At 42.1% G+C, this 20734-nt stretch overlaps 1 protein-coding gene across 30 annotated transcripts in view; it reads left to right on the top strand.

Annotated features, from left to right (window-relative positions):
* The window catches only part of LOC146985570 (pleckstrin homology domain-containing family A member 5-like), a 98053-nt gene that overhangs the window by 37493 nt on the left and 39826 nt on the right, over positions 1 to 20734 (top strand). For 23 of the 30 annotated variants that reach the window (XR_015035979.1, XR_015035978.1, XM_085778660.1 and 20 more), the window contains exon 4: positions 17354 to 17437. Coding sequence is in view for 20 of the 30 variants with exons in the window: in XM_085778660.1 (XP_085634786.1) it covers positions 17354 to 17437 (84 nt within the window). In the remaining 10 variants the exon portion in view is untranslated. Of the gene's footprint in view, positions 1 to 7455; positions 7719 to 17353; positions 17438 to 20734 lie in introns of those variants that run through there. The other 7 variants (XM_085778671.1, XM_085778670.1, XM_085778667.1 and 4 more) reach the window with 2 other exon arrangements.

Raw genomic sequence — 20734 nt, 5'->3', positions numbered from 1 at the left:
CAGGTGGAGCATTTCCTTACCAAAAACAGGCATGAAAAGCTGTCTCAGAAACACTTGCCCCACCTCTACCCAGAAGTAAGCGGAATATTTGTGTTAATATAAGCAGGGCCTTCCCTGGGCCCTAAGCGAAAAAATTTCGTCGGGCCCTCCTATAATCGATTATAATGCAAACTACAACCACTAATACTGGCAGTTTAGCAGTTCTATACTTATACTAATATTAATAAAAAAAACTATTGCTATTGCTATCTATTATTACTATTATTGTCATTATTATCATCATTATTATTATTATATAGGCTACAACTACAATCCTAATAAAACATACTAATTCAGTACCAAAGAGACTGATATTTCAAAATGTAGCTACATTCAAATTTAGTTCCTTCTGTCAACCAAAGTATCAAATACACTCATTTTTATCAATATTTATCTCTAATATCTCCTCCAAAGCTGTCTGTCATAGATTAAATTCACCAACAGATCCTTGTATGGAGATAAAATTGATTATAAAGTTTAGCCGAAAATACGACCAACAACTGATAAATTTACCACTGCCTTTCAACAGAGGTGAATGCATATGCAGACAAAGGTGTTAACAAGACATTTACCGTAAAACTCGGAATATAAGCCGCACCGGTATATAAGCCGCAGTCTATTTTTTAGGGCCTCAAACTGGGAAAACAAGGTTTTCTATTGCTATTTGTTAATAAAACATTACACATGTTATTTCAACACTGTTTCCATTTATTTTAATTTGAAACATTCAAAACATAACCTATTCAGCAGGTTTACTTTTCAGATTGCAGTTTTTCAAAGGCAGTACAGGTAACCTCTTAAGTAAACAGTAGTACAACATCTAAACCATGAGCTTAAATTAACTTAAACATTCTTTAACCAAGTACCTTAAACTCATTTTCTCTTTTTTTAATAACAAGACTGTTTACCTTATTACATTGTGGAGGCTGTAGCTATAAATGCTTACTAAAATCCCCAAAACTCTTCCTCAGAATCGTCACTGTGTCCAAACATTGTGACCAAGTCATCATAGCGCTCTGCAGCGCCAGCAGATTCACATCACTGTCCTCCGACTCGGCGTTAGTCCCAGTTCCAGAGTCAAACAGAGCGTCGTCCTCGGTGGCATCCAGTCGGTTCGAAATTGAGCATTTCAGGAAGGCCCGTGTTATAAGCTCTGAGGGGATGTCCTCCCAGCTGTCTTTTACCCACCCGCACACTGTGGCCAGTGCGGGTCTCTTCAGATTACCCCGCGGTGTGAATGCGTGATCATCTCTTTGAAGCCAATCCACCCATTTCTGCCGAATCCGGTCTTTGAATGGTTTGTTCACTCCGACGTCCAGAGGTTGCAAAATCCCGGTCATCCCGCCAGGAATGATAGCCACATCTGTTTTCATGGTCTTAAGCTGTTCGCGCACAGACTTGTGTAAATGACCTCTGAATGCATCCATCACCAGAAGCGCCTTTTTCTTTAGAAGTCCACCGGGTCTTCTCCCCCAGACAGTTTTAATCCAGTCAATCATGCCCTGAGATAAAAAATTGAATAAAATGATATTATTATTTTTTTCATATAAAAAAAATTAAAAGCACAGCGCAAAGACATGGTTTAAAACAAACAAATAACCTACCGTTTCCTCCATCCATCCTTTCTTATGCACTCGTACACAGACACCTGCCGGCATGCGCTCTTTGGGAGCCGTCTTCCTTTTGAAGATGATGAGTGGCTGTAGTTTGGTGCCATCAGCGCAACATGACAAAACAACAGTGAAATGTGATTTCTCGTGTCCCGACGTCTTGATCTGCACTGTTTTTTCGCCTCGGTTATTGACGGTGCGGTCGGGCGGCATATCAAAGCACATCGGCACCTCGTCCATGTTTCCAATTTGGCCGAGTGCATATGAATTCTGCCGGCGCATTTTAATAATGAATCGCTGGAACGTTATCATTTTTTCTTCATAGTCCATCGGCATCTTTTGTGAGATGCGAGTTCTTCTTCGAAGGGACAGTGCTTTTCTTTTCATGAACCTGTCACACCAGCTGAGGCCACCACGGAAATCAGTCTCATCCAACTCTTTCGCTACCTCTATTGCTTTCATCCGAATCATGTTTTTTGACACGGGGACTAGTTTGCTTCTTTGCTCAGCGATCCACTCAAAAACGGCATCTTCCACCCGTGGCCACAGACATTTTCTCCCTCTGTTAGCTTTCTTAGTTTTCACCATGACTTCAAGTTTAGCTTTGTTTCTCCGCCACTCACAAACCTGTTTCTCATCAACATTAAACTCTCTCCCCGCGTGGCGATTTCCATTCTGTTCCGCAAACTCCACAACGTGGAGTTTTTGGGCTGCCGTGTAGCTCTTTCTTGTAATTTTCCCAGGCATGTGTAGTCGTACTGTCGTCGTGTCGGTGTCGTGCATGTGTCTGTGATAAAATGGCGTCTTACGCACACTGGCTGGCTATGACGGCGCTACGTAGCTACGTAGCGCCATCTTGTGGGTCAAATTTACAATGTCAGCATTTACCCTGGTATATAGGTCGCACCGGTGTATAAGCCGCACCCAACTTTTTAGATGAAAAAAAAAGGAAAAAAAGTGCGGCTTATACACCGAATTTTACGGTAATAAATGGTAAGGGCCGTTGGAAAATGACTTTCATCTCCAGACCACAGTCCACATCTACTGGAGGCTAGCATCTCTCCTCCTACCTGCAGCAGCAGCAGCTGTGCTGAGCATGGAGGTTTAATGCTTGATTATGCCACAAGTTTTACATTTTTACTAGTGCTGGCGTTAACACCATTAGCAGCGTTAACGGACATTAACGGTGGTAACGGCGCCCAGCAGCACTAACTTCAACAAATGCCCACCTTCGAGAGAAGCACGAGCTTCCTCTTGTTTTGCTTTTTTCCCCCTCTAACTTGGGCCTGAGTCGTAGGTTCTTTTCGAAGCCATGATCACGTCTTCACCTGCAGCTGCTTGACAAGTGCCTGCAGCGCATGCACATCTGACCAATGATTGGTCAGATTGACGCGTGACGGCGCGTGCGGTGTCAGATTACAAAAAAAAGGTCTCTTCTCCCTCTTCTCCTGCCTCACGCTGACAGCTGATCTAGTAGCGCGCACCACGGCTGTGCATATGCGCATCCTTTGTGCAAAACGGGGCCCCTATTGGATCGCGGGGCCCTACGCACTGTGCGTGATCTGCATGTAGGCAGGGACGGCCCTGAATATAAGTCTTAAATAGTTATATCTTCCGACATCACTTATATAGAGTGTTTGGTCCGAAACACGGGTCTGTCAGTCACTCTGCTCTGCTGTAAGCCGAGGAGAAAACTTTCCTTGTATCCTACAACCCTTATCCAATGAGGAGAGAGAACGGCATAAAGGGGCGGTCCTCTCTGTGTGTGCAGCCAAGGGATGCGTGTGAATGTGGTGACGTAGGGACGAGGGCGGGGACTGCTAACTCCATCAGCTGACAGGAAGTTAGCCAAAACGACTGGATCGCTTACTTCTGCTTTAAGCAAGGAGCCAGGTCAAGTCAAAGCCAAGCCGAGCCAAGACGGCAACAGTGGAGCAGTTCACTCTGAGCTTTAGAACCATAATTCAGAAACCTATGGTTGTCGTCACAGATGCAAAGTCTATAAAGTGTAAATGTACAGTATGAACAGAGCCTACATTTGGTTTGTTGGTCTGAATGTAGCTGCTCAGGGACTGAGGGGTCCATTGTTGTTTCTCCTGCTCCATTACAGCTAATTACTGGAGCGGGAGAAGACCCCTACTCTGTGCACTCACACACCAAAGCACCAACAGGTTGGACATTTCAGCCCATCCTCTCACTGGCTCCCTGAAGACAAGCTGCTAATGAAACTCTTCATGCATTCATCATTCTTTCACTGTCACCCAGTTGGAACAGAGGACCCTGCAGAGCACTGGCAAACGCTCTTGATTCCTGCCGTCTTCCTTACCATCATGTCTCAGGCCGATGTTGCTTGCAGCCAACGTACTGTATACCTGCAGCCGACCTGCGCCTCGGTGACAATGGAGAGAGCGTGGGAGTGTAGGTGGAAAAGGAAAGAGGCAGAGACGAGAGTGTGAGTGGGCAGGTAAAAGAGGATCCTCTGAGAGTGGATAAACATGTGAACACTTAGCAATTCCCTCTCCCTTCCCGTCTCTGTGTGACTCTGTGTGGGCAGTTAATGAGTCTGAAAGCTTCTCCTCGGCATCTGTCAGCCAAGAACTGGATGAAGCCTCTAGTGCAAGCTTCTGCAGGAAAGAAACACTCTGTTGCTCATTGATAATTGGTACAATGTATAGGAGGAGATTTTTTTAAAGGTATTTTTACCTTGCCACTTCATCCGTAGACTCCCCTATTACCTTGTTCTGTACTGCACATGACAACTGCTTATTAGACACATGAGAAGATTATGCATTCAAAGGTATTAATACAAGACCTCAACTGGAAACAGTACATCAGCACCAGAGGTGTAGTGCTGTTGGTCTAAGCACACCTTTGACATATTGACTGAAATCCAAAAACATAGCCAAGCAAGCCTTCATTTTTGCTTGTTCACCTTAGCCAGGTAGAAACACAGTTACTTATTTCAGTGTATGAATTACAGTAAGGCTGTGAAACAATCAACACACCTTACATATCAGTATGGCAACTTTGGTAATTTGGTTTGTTTTTATTTGCTCCCTAGCAAGACATAGGCTTTAGTGATTATTTGACCTTCAGTTGCTTAAAAGGTCTGTATGAATTTCAAATGGATAATGTGAAATGCAATTATTTCATTTCCACATTTAAAATATTAAACTGTTGGACTTATAATTAGCTAGTCTCTAAATTGTTTAATGTCTACCTTTTTATGAACAAGGGGCCTGAGGTGACCACCACCCCCCCCCCCCCCCACACACACACCTGTCTGATACCCCAAAAACAAATCAAACTTTATAAGCTTTTCTTTTCTTATGCTTTTATAGCATATTGTACATGGGTTTATACCGGATTACACTCTGTTACGCAGGTGTTGCTGTTGTTCATAGCCTTTGTACCTGCCCCCACGCATGGTGGATCTTTATTTTACAGGGCTTTCAACTCTGACAGCCTGACAGGAGTGGTGGAGCCGAGCCATTCTGCTGTGATAACAATCAACAGATCTGAGCTTGCCCACCGTGTTCTCCCTCCTTGTCATAAAGCCTAATGGTGTGGAGCAGTAAAATGGGGGAGTAGCTAAGTTTTGGGTTGAGATGAAACAGTTCCTATGACCTTGTTATGGTCATTCACCTCCCCCTTTCTAAGAGATTCTTGGAACAGTAGTCAGATCTCCCACTCCTCTTGAATGCCTGATGAGCTGGTGTAAAAGCGAGTCAGGATTTTTTTCTGAGCTTGGCACGTTTCCTAATTTATCAAAAGGAAGTTACAACACATAGCCTACAGAGCAAAAAAAATGAGCTGCAGCAGGAATTATGCTTTCAGTCTCCCCACATGACACTTTGTGCCATGAGGCAGCAAAATGTACAACATATTGAGCAACTTACATCAATGGCATTTGTGATTTTAAACCCAGGCTGAAGATGTATTTGTTTATGTTAGGGGTCCTTTAAGAAGGCATGGTAGCTGTGATAGTGACTTTCATTTTTTAATCATCTATGCCCCGACTTCAGATGTGTCAAAAACACGACCTGGGTGTTGTGAGGATCAAACCTGTATATTGATGTCTGTGACCGCCATGTCTTGTTTCCATCATAGCAATTTCACAGGCTCGACAGTTGTTTGAGTTGGACACTGACAGGAAACATTGATTCACTTATCCTGCACAATAAAAAAACCCACACACTGTCCTTTGACAACACAGCACATACACAGATGGCCTAACAGCTTGATTTGACTTTCCCCATCAGACACCTTTTGTGGGCGTTGGAGCACAAGATCCTTATTTGCTTCATTGATTCATCTTTTATGGATCGGGTCACTAAATATCATATCACGTGTCGTCCAGATACTCATTATTCCCTCTGCTTTCTCTTGGGGTATGGTGTCCATTCTGTGCCGCAGGTGGTGGTCATATCCCCTTGGCACCAGGCACCAGCATGGGAGGCCCACCCTAGAGAATGAGGGAGAGCTGAAGGACTGAATGTTTTAGTGCAGCCCACTCCCCCCAACTCCCCCTCCCTTTTGTGTAAGGAAGCTCAATACATTATTTATGCTGTACAGCTGGTCAAAGTATTTCACTTGTTACTGATAGAGTTAATGTCTTTAATGTATCTTCACTGTGTTTTCAACCCATGAAAATGCATTTAGCGTTTAGCAAGTTTTTATTTAAAGCTCAGTGACTTTGACAGCTACAGTGCTCTTAAGAAATGCTGAACTATCACTAAATGGAGGGAAGAGGGAGAGAAATGTGGCCATTAAAAGTGCGCATTGACTGTCTCTGGGTGTCTTCCTGCACCATTGACTGCACCCAGCAGGTTGATGAGCAGAGGAGGCTGTTTGGCTTCTAGGTTGGAGCTGAGGTCATTGTCCAGGCTTTCATGTCTTCAATAGCTTCAGGCTCCCTGCTGAACCTACTTAATATTCAGTTCTTTCTTTCTCTTCATCCTATTGAAACTAACAAGCCTCAGCTAGATAGCATAGCTCCGGTAACTGGATAATAACGGAATAATGAAAACCAGACATGAGATACAAGTATTGAACTCTTGTGGTCACAATGTTTTGCAACACAGTCGCCGCAACTTTTTATCAGGATGATCCAAAAATCTTCACGATGAGCCTGATAAATTCCCGTGCTGCCATAGTTCATTTTTCAACATGTCCCCTTTGTCGGGACTTGCTGGAGAATGAGCTGAGGGCAGTGCAGCAGCAGCAGCAGCCCACATTCATGTGTAAGACTTTAATGCCAGAACTAACATAGTTCGCAGTGGAAAAGAAAAGCTCAAATTCATCTATGTGCAAATTATTGACTTGCCTGGACGCTGTCCCAAAATAAACAATGGAGGAATGGAATATGTTTAAATAATCTGGGATATGGTGTCACTTCAGCTCCTTCATGTGGTTGTATTACACAGTTAACAGTTTTCCGTTGAAATTTGGTTGTCCCCTCACTTTTCCATACAATATTAAATTTCATCCATGTGTGGAGGGGTTTGGAAAAATTGCAAGCTGTATGTGACAGTGGTGAACAGTAAAAAAAAAAAAAAAAAAAAAGAAGTCCTGAATATTTTCTCCTGCTTGCTGTTTTTGTCCGTCTAGATTCAGTTGTATTTCATCTACTATGCACCGAGAGAGAGAGACAGAGAGACAGAGATACCGTATCTGTGTGTGATCAGTCTCTGTGTCCATTCCCTGTTTGCTCGGTGTGTAATTGTTGTGGGAGGAGGGAACAATAAAAGCGCCGCTGACCACCTTGCTTGCTTTACATCCGGACCGTGACATCATCGCCTCTCTCGGGTTTCACGGTGTCTTTACTACTGGCGCACGCGGCGCAGCAGTCAGCGCGAGCCCCTCTGCCCTGTGAACACACAGCAGTCACGGACCGAGAGCGCACTTCTCACTTATCGCTTCTCCAAAGTAAAAGAAAGAAGAAGAAGAAGAAAAAGAAAGAAAGAAACTCTGACGTTGTTCCATCTGACGTTCACATCTGGATAAAACGGTTACGCGTTTTTTCTCTTCCGTGTGACTTCGCCTGGACATTCATGGGAGCTTTTCATCGTAAGTAGAGAAGCTGCAGTGCTGTTCATGCGTGCTACATGCTGTCCACTGAGCGAGGGGGGGTTTGCTTTCAACGCCATGGTGTGTTTTTGTTTGGGTTGTTTAATTGTGCACACGATTGATGCTAGCAGAATGCTTTTTTTTTTTTTTTTAAACATGCAGTCCTCAGCTCCCAGCTCCTGCCAGGCTCTCAGTCAGCGTTTTTTGTTCCTCACATGGCTTTATGTACAATCTGCGCCTTTTTCCACAGGACACCACCAGATCCTGATCCCTGTAGTTTATTCATGGTGCTTTTAAGAACAGCCCGGTGCTGTTTAATTAGATGATCCGATGCCATGTAACTTGTGTAGCCCTCTGTAATTAGTTTCAGATATATCCTTCATAATAATAACTGTCCTTCTTCTCCTTTATTGGCAGTAAAAAAGCATGCTTAGTTTGACAAGCAGATTTCCTACACTGTCAAAAGGAAATTGCAAAGCAAATAAATATAAATTGTATCTTCCAAAGAACTGCACTCTGTTGGTCTGTTTAGCTCAGCCCCAGGAGGATCCATCAATTGCACACAACAGTAGATGCAAACCCCCTGGAGGGAAAATATTTTTGACTCTCTGTCTCTGGTTTGTTATTTTGAGCGTCAGTATGATGTTGATGCAGATTTGTTGTTACTCAGAGGACAGAGCTTGTCAAAAGCATTTCTATTTCCATTTTTTTCCTGAAGTGTTGGCCTTTACTTTACTATAAGTAGCACTTAGGAGACGCAGTCCCCCCCCCCCCCCCCCCATGGCTGCTTTCCATTACTTTGCAGCAGATGATATTTTCTCTTCTTGACGGTGGTTCTGGATGATTTTTAAAAGCTTTTATCTGTTAATCACAATCAGTGAGGCCATAATTATAATGTTGCTCCCTGTCTCTACTGCGGTGACCTAGAAGACTATGTGGTCTCTTTAATAACCCATTCAGCCCGGATCACATCCACTAGATCTTCTTAGCAACATGAGGTATATTGTCTTTGCTTTTTGATCATGCGGTTTGTGGCATGATTCCTGGAAACACACAGGGAGCAGTTGAACCTGTTCCTCATGATCCTGAGGGATGTTATTTTAGGCATGATGATTTTAGTTGTGTGGCGTTTGATCTTACAGAAGCATCGTCATCTCTAAAGCTAGTTTTACCTTATTTTTAGGTGTAATATTGCACATTTATTTTCATCCTTCGTGTTTTCATGGAAGTATAGTAGTGTGTTTGGCTTGTGGTCTAATTGATTGAATACTAAGTGCATGGTTGCATACAGAACAGTTGCTCGCCCTATATTAAACATCATACTCATAAAATGATGTGGTTACGCATGTGTGCAGTGTCATCATCACTTTACAAAGCCTACAGACCAATGTGACGCTTGTTAAAGCCACAGGAAAGAGAAGGAATGGCTATATATGTTGTCCCAAGTGTTTGTCCACTTTCCATACGGCTCATTCAAGGTTAGAGTTAGGCCATTGTTGACTGACTGCTGTTTTCAGCGTAGAGTCTGTTTTCTACAGACCTGAAACACCGATGGTTCAGCAGTGTTTCCCAATGTTTTCCTCCAGACAGAGTTAATTTGAGAGGGTGGGTCTGAGGAGGAGCGCACTGTTATCTAACACAACACAACTTCAAAACATCATCTCCTTCACAAGCCAACATCTGTTTTAAGGACGTCAGTTTAGTTTTCATCAATATGATAGATGACTCTCTATCAATTGATTACACATTCTTGTTTGGACGTGTGAGCAAAACATCTCGGATGGGCAAAGCTTATCCAGACCAACCTTCCAAATAATTATTTTAAATGAAAAATTCTAATTCTATCATCAAAGAGCTGGTCAGCAGTAATGGAGATAACCAGATGTGTGTTATTGACTACTGGTCTAGTCCCAGCACTGACTGAGCAGAAGACATCAAGGGGAGAGGAGAAGGGCGGGGCTGCATTTGTTTTCAGGCCTGGAGTCTTCAGAGATAAACCAGCAAAAAGCACACGAAGAGCCCTCCACATATTCAACCCATGCTTGTATCATCATATGCTTCAGTCCTTGCCAGGTATTTGTGTTTTTATTGAAAACTAATGTAAGAGGTGGCTTTCCAGTAAGTTTCCCCAACTACCCCAACTCAATGTGTGCGCAACATTATTGAAAGAAGCATTTTCAATTTTGCATGCATTCAAATGTTTCTCATTCAATTTGCCTATTTACTTCAGGGACTGGTGAAAAGGGGAACAAACTCCTTAAAGCATGTGCTACTTCCCACTTCTTACTACTTTTGTAGTAGAGGAATGACGGTAATGTTTCCAATGACCTTTTCACACAGCTTTAAAAGTACTTGTGTTTTTTGGTTTTGCCTTTTTTTTTCCTGCACCATTTTAGCCTCTCATCCATCTATTTCTTTAAGTAGCTGACCTTGATTTGATGAGTCTGACTATTTTGGTTCTTCTGCTCTTTGTCTTGCATTGGATCCGCAGAGATTTGCACCATGGGTCTGATTCCCACCTCACTCAAACAGTTCTCGATGTTGTTCTTTAAACAGACTGATTTGGGCTTCTTCCCATACTACCCAGAAAGCCATATTGAATGGCTGCCTGCCTACTGATGTCTTTAATGAAGCCTGAAATTGAACGGCAAGTACTTAACAAGAGTATTTCACAGATACTGAAAGTGAAGATAGAAACTTTAGATATGTTGCAACAACATTGCTGGAAAGTTTGTTTCTTTCTCATGAACAGAAATTTTAAGTAATCAGCCCCTTTGTGACATGTCAGCCTCCAGTCAGAAGGCCACGATAAAGCTTGGTTGGTATGACTGTGATCTGATGGCACTGCTCTGCACTCCCCCCTTAGCTGCTTCCTGATTTCTATCCACAAATAAGAAATTTCTCTTCTTGCAATCAGCGTTTTATTTTACCTCGAGAAGGCAGCTTGTTTCCATGGCTTTGAAATCTTCTTGAATAGCCTGTTCAGCTGTGTCACCTTGACACACAGCCACAGCTGCTGTGACGCTGCTAATTGAATTGTTTGTGGAAAAAAATCAGATTTGTTGCCCGAATGAGCAGCTGGTTTCTGTGTTTAAGTGAAAAAAGGTCTAAGGTGAAAGTCAAAGCCTAACAGGCATGCAGCTAACACTGTGGACTGTGTCTCTCCACAGTAATGTGTAGTGGTGCAATACTACTACAACATTTCGTATGTACTCTAATTTGTGAAGGACGTGCAGGCAGGTATTGGCCGTTTCATGACAACACGTTGCTGCGCTGCATTTCGTGTGGCCTCTTGTGACTGCAAAGCCCCTGTTTAGTCCCTTTTTTGTCTGTTCTCCTGCTGCCCCCCACATGCCCTCTCACAAACTGCCTATTCTGCTTATTCAGCTCAGCCTTTGTAGGGAGGGCTATTCATACCTCCAGTCAATGTCCGTGTGGTATTTAGGTGTTCCACTGCACCCCGACTCTTTTCTGTGATGGTGAAGCGCACTCACCTAATAATATGAGAGAGTTAATCAGTACCCACTGGCCTTGTCTCACATTGTATCCAGGTTCCTTCCTGTGTAATAGGATTAGATTTATGAGCATTAACAAGATAATTAATTATCACTGAAAGGTTGTGTTTTTGTGATTTGCAGTTGGATTTGTTGAAGGGGACAAGATGTTTTCCTGCTTGGACTCTGGAAGTCATAGCCTGAAGGTTTTCCTGTTACATGCTGGCAAATTTGTGTAATATTGGTAATACGCTGCATTTCCACAGTTGAGTAATAGTTTAGGTTAAAGGGATAGTTCACCCAAAATTTAAATTTCACTCATTATCTACTCACCCTCATGTCAACTAAGGGCTGGGAGAATTTTCAAAGTCCTCCGTGCCTTCTCTGAGTTACGGGGGGGGGGTCCGTGCAGCAGTATTTGTCCATATAATGTTTGTGAATGGTGCTCACTTTTCTTTGTCCAAAAAGACACGCCAAAAAACATCCAAATACCTCCATACTGCTCGTCTGTAATGTCCCTCTTGTATTGAAGCCCCGACATGAGAAATTGTTCTGAAAAAAATTAAATAAGTCTATATTTTAAGCTTGTTTGTAGCGGAAACTCCCAGTGTCTCAGTTCACTGCTCTTCCTGTGCGAGATTTGCACTGACTGGCGGAACAATTTCTCATGTCGGGGCTTCAATACAAGAGGAACATTACAGACGAGAAGTATGGAGGTATTTGGATGTTTTTTGGTGTGTCTTTTTGGACGAAGAAAAGTGAGCACCATTCACAACCATTATATGGACAAATACTACTGCGTGGACCCCCCCGTAACTCTGAGAAGCCACGGAGGACTCTGAAAATTCTCCCAGCCCTTAGTCGACATGGGGGTGAGTAGATAATGAGTGAAATTTGAATTTTGGGTGAACTATCACTTTAATTCTGCTACATAGACTCTGGTTTAAAGAGGGTGTGATCATTCTTGGCAGATACATCCTAAACTGTTCTCACTTTTGCTACTGTGAGGAGCTCTGATTAGAGCATCGATTGTGTGCCTTATCTGTCATCAGATGATCCTTGGGAAAGGAGGATGGATTGCATGATTGTTCTGACCTGCTATCTTCACTTCTAGTCAATAAGAAGGGCCGACAATAGAGGCCTTGAAGCAGCTTGAAAGGCATTCAGTTGAAAATAATTAGGATAAATACACTGGCTGTTGGAAGATAGCCCTTATAGAAAGAACAGTAAGCACAGAGAGGCATGGCTTACTTTGCTTGATGCTTCCAAAGGTAAAAAGCTATAGTAAAAGCACAGAATGAAATTAGATATGCCACATTTTGAGAGTAGTGTTTTTGTTATACAGCAGTAATGATTGAAGTGTTAATGAAAATCATCTTAAAGAGAATTTCTATGCTGTACACCGCATTTAGCCTTTTCTTAAAACCACCGACCACTAATCACTGGCGCACTTCAGTTTCAACTAACTTGACATTGGTCAAATAATAATGAATGGATGTGTGTGAGTCACACTTCCACTAAAGTCTTTCCCCCTCTCTTATTTAATATACAATACAGAGCAGGTAATAGTCTCTTCCAGTTGACTGTTCAGTATTAAGTGTGTCAAGAGTCACAGATTTGGTTCCAAAAGTTTTTTTCCCCTTAAATTCCCTCATATCCACATTAGCTACAGCAGCTCAAATGCTTCATGATGAGTTAGAGAGAAATTTGTTCCAGGAAATCCCCAGAAGTTTGTACAGTTACTCTTCACTGAAAGCTCTGACAAAACATACAACCATGAATAGTTTTATTTTTCTTCTGTCGCCCACAGAAACTAAGGATGTAATGATGTTAGTTATCCTCGTAATGACTCTCTAGTGGTTGACAAACAACACACTCTATTTGCTTCTCTTTTTCCGTATCTATTTTTACTCCACTGTACCTTCAAGCGAAAGGAGAGATTTAGGGAGAGACAAGGTTTTTGAGTTCAGATTTTTCGACAATGATGTAGGAACTCACCAGTCTAACACCTATGTTTTTATTTTTTTTAATGAGCTTCAGACTTGAATAAACATCAAAGGTAATTTTTTTCCTGGGTAAATTACTAAAAAAATTAAACAGCTGTTTTTGGCTTCACAGATGATACGAGTGATGTAGAATGCTAATGTTTGCCCCCACTTCACCTTTTTAAAAAAGGCATCAAGCCAAGATCTGGGGTCCAGCTCTGGTTTGATTATAAAATGAAAGATTTAGTCTAAAGACTTCCCAATCTTCAGTGTTACAACACAGTGATGTTGTCAAAACTCATGAAGCCCCTTTCCCCTTCTCTCTAGTGTGAAAAACCTTTTTTGGTTGTTTGTGGTTAAACTACAGTACAGTAGAAGATGGGGGTGGGGGGGCAGGCTCGAAGGCCCACCCTGAACAATAAAAGCTAAGCCTGTGGAGTGTTGACCCCCGCAGACCTTAAGCTCTTCATTACTGCAGCTCACTGCTAATTATTGTGGACAGGATAGTCCAGAGCCCAGAAACCGGCCCAGCCCTCACTGTAGCGTGGTTGGCTATTGGAGCCACTCCTAGTTCCCCACCTCCACACGTCTGAGGTCAAGAGGCAGGGAACCTCCTCACACCCCTCATCCATACCCACCCATAAACTAAGATACAAAAATAGGAGGAAATCCTGAGCCTACATGAAGAGCATACAAAGGCTTTGCCCTCCATTGAAGCAAAAATGATACCATATGCTCCCACTACTGTACAGCCCCACAGTTTTATACTTACTTAATCTTGACTGAAGTCACCACAGACCACATCCTTCAGAGCATGTGTGACCATTTTTCAGGGGGTGTTGTGAGCTAAAAAGGAGTTGGCAGAGGTATTTTTGAAAACATGTTTTGTCAAAAGAGGAGATTTAATTTTGAGCTGGTAGCTGTGCAGCATCAAGTGATTTTGATGCAATAATGGCTGCTGTCAGCAACTTTGTATTGTATTGTATTGTATTGTTATCAAGTGATGTTTTTCAGAGGGCCCTTGTGTTGTGTTGTGTTGTGTTGTGTTGTGCAAGACACGGAAATCAACCCACATGTTTTGTCAATAATTGTTTCGCAATATGATCCTGTCATGTTTGCAATCAGCTCCCGGGCTGCCATGTGGAGGCAGTCGAAGTGATTTTGAATTATATTATCCGTGTCTGCAGTGTGGGATGCCTTTTTTCTCAGTGTTGTCAAGCCTGTCACATTGGTGTGCTGACTGTCACACTGTGTAGTTTGAATAGGATAGCAAAATGGCTATAATGGCTATCTAAGACCACTACTGATTGTTGTGCTCTACATTTGTGGGTTGCCCAAAAGGAGAGTTTTCTACTAAACTGCTTTTTTCTTCTTCTTTTTTTCATCCTGCTCCGGCCTACACATGACCACAACCACCACGTTTCATCATTGCTCCCCTTTTTTTCCACTGAAGTTTAAGACCTCAGTGTCCTCTCATACCACATGGATCATGTTATGAATGTTTAGGACCCTCCCAAATAGCTTCCGTCCTTATAGGTGTAGAGAGTCTTTGATGTCCCATAACCTTCTTGTAAACATTGACCTTGCACACGTGTCAATCAACACATGTTTAACAACTTTCTCAACATCAGGAGGACCTCTTGATTTTAAAGATATATCCTTCAGATAGTGATATTTTGACACTTAAGTCAATAATGTTTGTTCACTTTTTCAACTATTCTTTATTTGATTGAAGTCAAAAATTGAATTTCATTAGAAATTAAAGTTATATGATAGATTTTTTTAAAAAATGTGCATTTGTAACCTCTCCACATCTAACTAATGTCAAACTGCTGGAAAGAAAGCTTAGAAATTTGATGAGATCCCAGAACACATGGTGCACATCCACCAGCAGCATACTGGACTATCATGTTTGATTGTGTGTCCCTTCAAAAAGTCTTGATGAACAGGTGTTGCTGACAGGGCTTGTATCACGTTACTTCCGCTAATATTTTAGCAAACACCTGTCAACCATCACTTAGATCTGCAGAAACAGAACAGCATAGAGATGATATGGTCTTTAGTACAGACTGAGTAGAGGCCATAACTTGCCTTGTAGCACTGGTTTGGTCTCTCTAAAGTTTTTCACCCGTTGACTTTGGCTGTTTTTCCTTTTTACTTTTCCACTGTGCAAGTCATTTATGTAGTGTACCATCATTTTGGGGGTGCTTGGATTTCACCATATGAATTGCCAAACCAAAACAACAAGGAAAGCAACTAAAACTGCATAGAGCTGCAGAGTAATAATACTAGCAATTATCCCATATTAAGCACTGTTATAAGGTTCAGTGTTGATGTAAAACAGCTTAAAGATGTGATGTGGACAGATAACCTGTCAATCGGTTGCATGCCACTCAAACATGGTGCATGGGAATAACGTCATCACTATACGTAGGTGGGCAAAATGGACCTTAGTTAGTGGTGCATGTATTAAACTGTTATTTGAGGCATTCAAGTATCAAAGCTAAAAGCTTCTAAAAAAAAAAGACATTGTTTGGAACCGATACATCGTTGGATCTGATTATAAATTCCAGTCCACATAACATCATCCTTTCATTGGGCTTCTGTGCACTTAAACACATTTTCAAACTTTCTTTCTCTCTGACTGTAGCCAGCCAATGTGCAGAGCAGTATAGGCATGTGTGATGGGATAGCAAAAGAAAAATGGTGCCACTGGTCTGCCCCAAGACCGCACAGAGTGCTCTGCTGCCAACAGTGCCTCCAGTAATTATAGACCAGAGCTGTGGAGACAGTTGCTCTGCAGGCTAAACTGAAACTAAACCCCCTATTTCATTCTTGGTATTTGCTCTTTTCAGTACGACTACCCCATGTTTAAAAATTGTTATTTTTGGGCTGTAGTTTGACTCTCCTCTGTTTATAGTACAGCCCAACTGAAATATAGAATAACAGCACATAAAGGCGGTAGTCGTCCTAAATACCATTGTTGACATTACAGTCCGTGACTTTACTCATAATCTCTCATGTTTGCAGCTGTCAGTATACTTGATTTACAGTACATTCACCTTAACATGCTCTTTACAGCTCCTAACTGTAACTCTGGCATAATAAAACAACCACTGATTTTGTATCTTTTAATTGCAGGGTATAAGATAGGAAGTTGATGACCTGGATCTTCTTGAATTAATTAGTCAGTCTTGTAGTTTCCCCTCCAAAAAGCACTGGTAAAAAACAAAGACTTGATTAAGAATGAACTTGCAACAGTGAAGAACAGTGACGCTTGTAATTCCCACTGGGAAGTTTACCGAGGCCCTCCACCACCCTGCAGGCAAATTCATCACACACACCACACTGACCAGGCTCAGCTTTACTGGAAAGCTGTTCTTGTTGTAAGGGCTCTGGTCCTTGGGTTTCCCCCACCTACAAAGACTGTGTGGTCTGTGTCCATCAGTTGAAAGGTCTATGATGGCACGTCAGCCTCATGGAGCCTGTAGATTTTGTGTGATTTCTTAAAGTTTAAGTTTGACACACTGATCGAGGTCTACATTTTTCTTTTTTCTATATTGTTTTAGTCATTATGAAAGTTAGTAAAGTTATGAAGCTCTTTTTGAAGATGAGGGGACCTTTTGGCGATTCCTTATATGGCATCTGTTTGTTTTTCCTTGTCATACTTAGTCTTTTCACTCTGCACCTGAGAGCCGTTGTTTACATCATCTGTTTGATCTGGTTTATGGTATGCCTTGAATGCTTGCTCCGGTGTCATGCTAAAACAATGTATGTGTGTGTGGTTCGACCAGTTTTCACAGTTTTATCCACAGGTTTGCTGTTTGAGACGTTTTTTAATAGAGAAACTCAATTTCCACAGCTCGCTAATATTATCTCCAATATTGTGTATCTATCCTGTCTCCACTGAATACTCTAATTTGTACCCAGGCAATACGAACTTCACATCAACCGCTGTCATGTTTTGCAAATGAAGTTCTTTGAAAATATGTTTGGGTTTTCAGGGCAATACGCAGCAACAACAAACCATTTTAAGCATAGATCAAGTATCACTGACGGGCTTTGCTTTTATTAATGTGTGTGTGTGTGTGCGGTATGCTCCGGCATTGATGACTCTTTCTTTTTTCTTTCTCCCCCCTCTCCCTATTCTCAATAGTCACAATGAGCGGAAGGTGACCTGCAAGCATCCTGTCTCAGGCTTACCCTCACAAGACAACTGCATCTTTGTCGTCAACGAACAGTAAGTCTCTTGTGCATGCCTTCAGAATGCCACTTGGTAGCATTTTTGAACATGTCTGTCGCTACTGAAACTCCAGATGTGTAGGCAACATTGCACCAGCCTTTTCCCTGCCATCCTCTATTTGTAGTTCTGCCCTTTCAGTTCAAAGCCTTTTCTATATTTCACTTCCTGTCTTCATAACAAATTCCTTAAATAACCACAAGAACAAACTTACTGTGTGGAAACAACACTTTTTCGATACTTCTGACTTATTCATATTGTTAAAAAAAGGTTTTATTCATTGCATAATTGGGCTGCTGTTGCTGTGTCAAGGCACTGTTAATAATCTAGCTGACGATAAAGGGCCATTTCATCATGTTTCCATCAGTAAGAGGGAATGCAGTGATTCACAGTTCCCTCTTTGAGAAGGCAAAAGTTCACGGCCTCCTCAGGTCATAAGAACAAAGATATGTCCAACAATGTTACGTCCATGTGATCATCTACACTGCTTTCAGCACAAGAGCCATCACATGCCTGCCCACATGACAGGATTGTTGAGTAGTCATCTTGAACTTTCACATCAGGGAGAACAAGCTCTGTGGATCTGCCGGACTAAACTCTGTTCAACACCATTTCATAACAGTGGCCTCCTTAGGTAGTTTCCCTCTCAGATTTGCTTTTGTGTCCCAATCTGAAAGTGCACAACTGTCTTAGTGTGTTTTCATCATAGCCCACACCATGACACTAGCTTCAACTCCCATCTGCCAATGGAGTCATATTAGCTTAATTTTCAGAAACACATTATTTTCTCACTTTGCTAACTGTCTCATTTCCCTCAGAAACCAGTCACAGTAGATTTCTCACGATATTATATTGTTCGATGAAGCCATGCCACCACAAGTGGTATCAGTTGGTAGATGAATGCTAATTGAAATCTAATGGCGGATGAATTCCCTGATGACCCATCGTTAGAAATTAAAATCCTTTCGTTATTAAGATATGATGTCGGTTTTTGCCTCACCAAATTCTTATGAGCTGCATTTTGTTCAGCAGAGATGGAATAATTGAAAAATGGTTGTGAAGAAGCTCGTTGTGCCAGAACTGTCACACTGCACTCTCTCGACACATTCCTCCCCTCACTGTGTTACTCTCACGTCTCTGCTGTTTTTCACTCCGAGAGGAGCAACATGCCGCCGCAAGATGATTTCTAATTTTGCAATTGGCAATTTTATGGTTGTAGGATATATAAACAAAATAAATCTTAAGTCAGATGTATGAGACGGCAGCTCGGTGACGGCAACGGCAAAGTGATAAACCTTAAACTTGACTCATTGTTGTTTTAAAATGTATTACAGCGCATCCCGTCCAACAGTTGGCTGTGTTTTAGCAAAAGTAATAAGGAGGAAAGACTTTACACTGGATGAGTAATAAAAGGCAAAGACGGATTTAAGCTGCCACAGGGATAAAGAGGCCAGGCTAAAAACCACAGCCTAATCTGCTCTGCACTTTAAGTAAATCCAAAACACAAAACTTCAATTTGGCATTATAATTTTAGTGCCTAGCATAGCCTAGTATAATGTGTGAAGAGCATGATCCCAACGCTCCTCAACCCATAACGTAAAGTATAAATATTATAAAACAATGCAACCAAAAAGGAAATATAAATAATTAAGAAGAAAACCTGGGTTTGATGCGAGTTGACAGATATTAAGGAGAAAGAGAGGAAAGAATTGAAGAACTGCCATGATGTGTGAATCCTATTCACACATCCATCATGGATTACATCATAGTGACAGGGTGAAGAGGCAACACAGAAGAGCCTAAAAGAAAGAAAGACACTGTGTTAGGGGTGGTTGGCAGACACTAAATGTTCTTGTCGAAAGAAGGACTCGCACCTACAATATTTTGACACAGATAAGGCAGAACTGCCTCCACCTCTACTGCTGGCCGAACAGGTGAATCATTGATTCCCAAGTCTTGTTGCCTTCAGTTTAATGTTCGGTGTGTCAGTTTAGTTTTCTTGAGCTTGCAGTCAACCCGCAGTTGGATAAATACACAGCAGGAACACACGGAGCAAGTGAACTCCCTGTCGGTGCTGTGACTGAGGGACCGGTTTAAGTTATTACTTCTACATCAGCCTGCCCTGATCTTCTTTACATTACTTATGGGGTACTAAAAGGCTATATTACACAGACAACTGCCACTCATCCTTACACTCTGAGCTGTGCTGTACTTGTTACTGCTAAAGCTCAGCCACATCTCTGACATGCCATGCCAGACACATGGCTTCACCCACCTCCATGGATGCCTCCCTCAGCATTCTACTGTCATTACTGTACATGATGTCTGAGGCTATTTTAGTGGTTCACATGGCCATGCGCAGGCTGGCGAGGAATATTTGTAGAACTCACATGTCAAACATGTTTACCAAAACATCATCTGACCATGTCTACAACTTACTTCAAGGGCAGAGTGTTCACAGCAGCTTGTACCATAATTTGCCTATTATCAGTATTTTGACAGTGGTGGATTGTTTTACAGTGATGGATTATTTTACTTAAAGGGATAGTTCACTCAAAATTGAAATTTCACTCATTATCTACTCACCCTCATGTCGACTAAGGGCTGGGAGAAGTTTCAGAATCCTCCGTGCCTTCTCTGAGTTACAGGGGGGCTCCATGCAGCACTGCACTGCCATATGACGGTTGAGAACGGAGCTCACTTTTCTTCGTCCAAAAAGACACACCAAAAAACATCCGAATACCTCCATACTGCTCGTCTGTAATGTCCCTCTTGTATTGAAGCCCCGACATGAGAAATTGTTCCAAAAAAAAAAAAAAAAGTTAAAATTAAAATAGTCTATATTTTAAGCTTGTTTGTAGCGGAAGCTCCCAATGTTGCTCTGCCGGAATCTTGTGCGACTTGCGGAGCCGTGAACTGGGTGTCAGTGCAAATCGCGCAAGATTTGCACGGACACAGGCAAAGCAGTGAACTGAGACACTGGGAGCTTCCACTACAAACAAGCTTAAAATGTTTTTTGTCTTTTTGGACGAAGAAAAGTGAGCCCCGTTTGCTACTGTCATATGGACATGCAGTGCTGCGCCGAGCCACCCTGTAACTTAGAGAAGCCATGGATAACTCTGAAACTTCTCCCAGCCCTTAGTCGACATGAGGGTGAGTAGATAATGAGTGAAATTTCAATTTTGAGTGAACTATCCCTTTAATTTGAGTACAGTATGCTCACTCCATGTATATAGAATTCAGTTTGCTAGATTAGTGTATCAATTCATAAACATAATGAAAGACTGATTCATGCGC

The sequence above is a fragment of the Trachurus japonicus genome, chromosome 6 (assembly GCF_045865225.1).
Source record: "Trachurus japonicus isolate A0001 chromosome 6, Traja_1.0".
Lineage (NCBI taxonomy): Eukaryota > Metazoa > Chordata > Actinopteri > Carangiformes > Carangidae > Trachurus > Trachurus japonicus.
The sequence above is the reverse complement of the archived record's forward strand: the minus strand, read 5'-3'. Positions and strand labels throughout refer to the sequence as shown.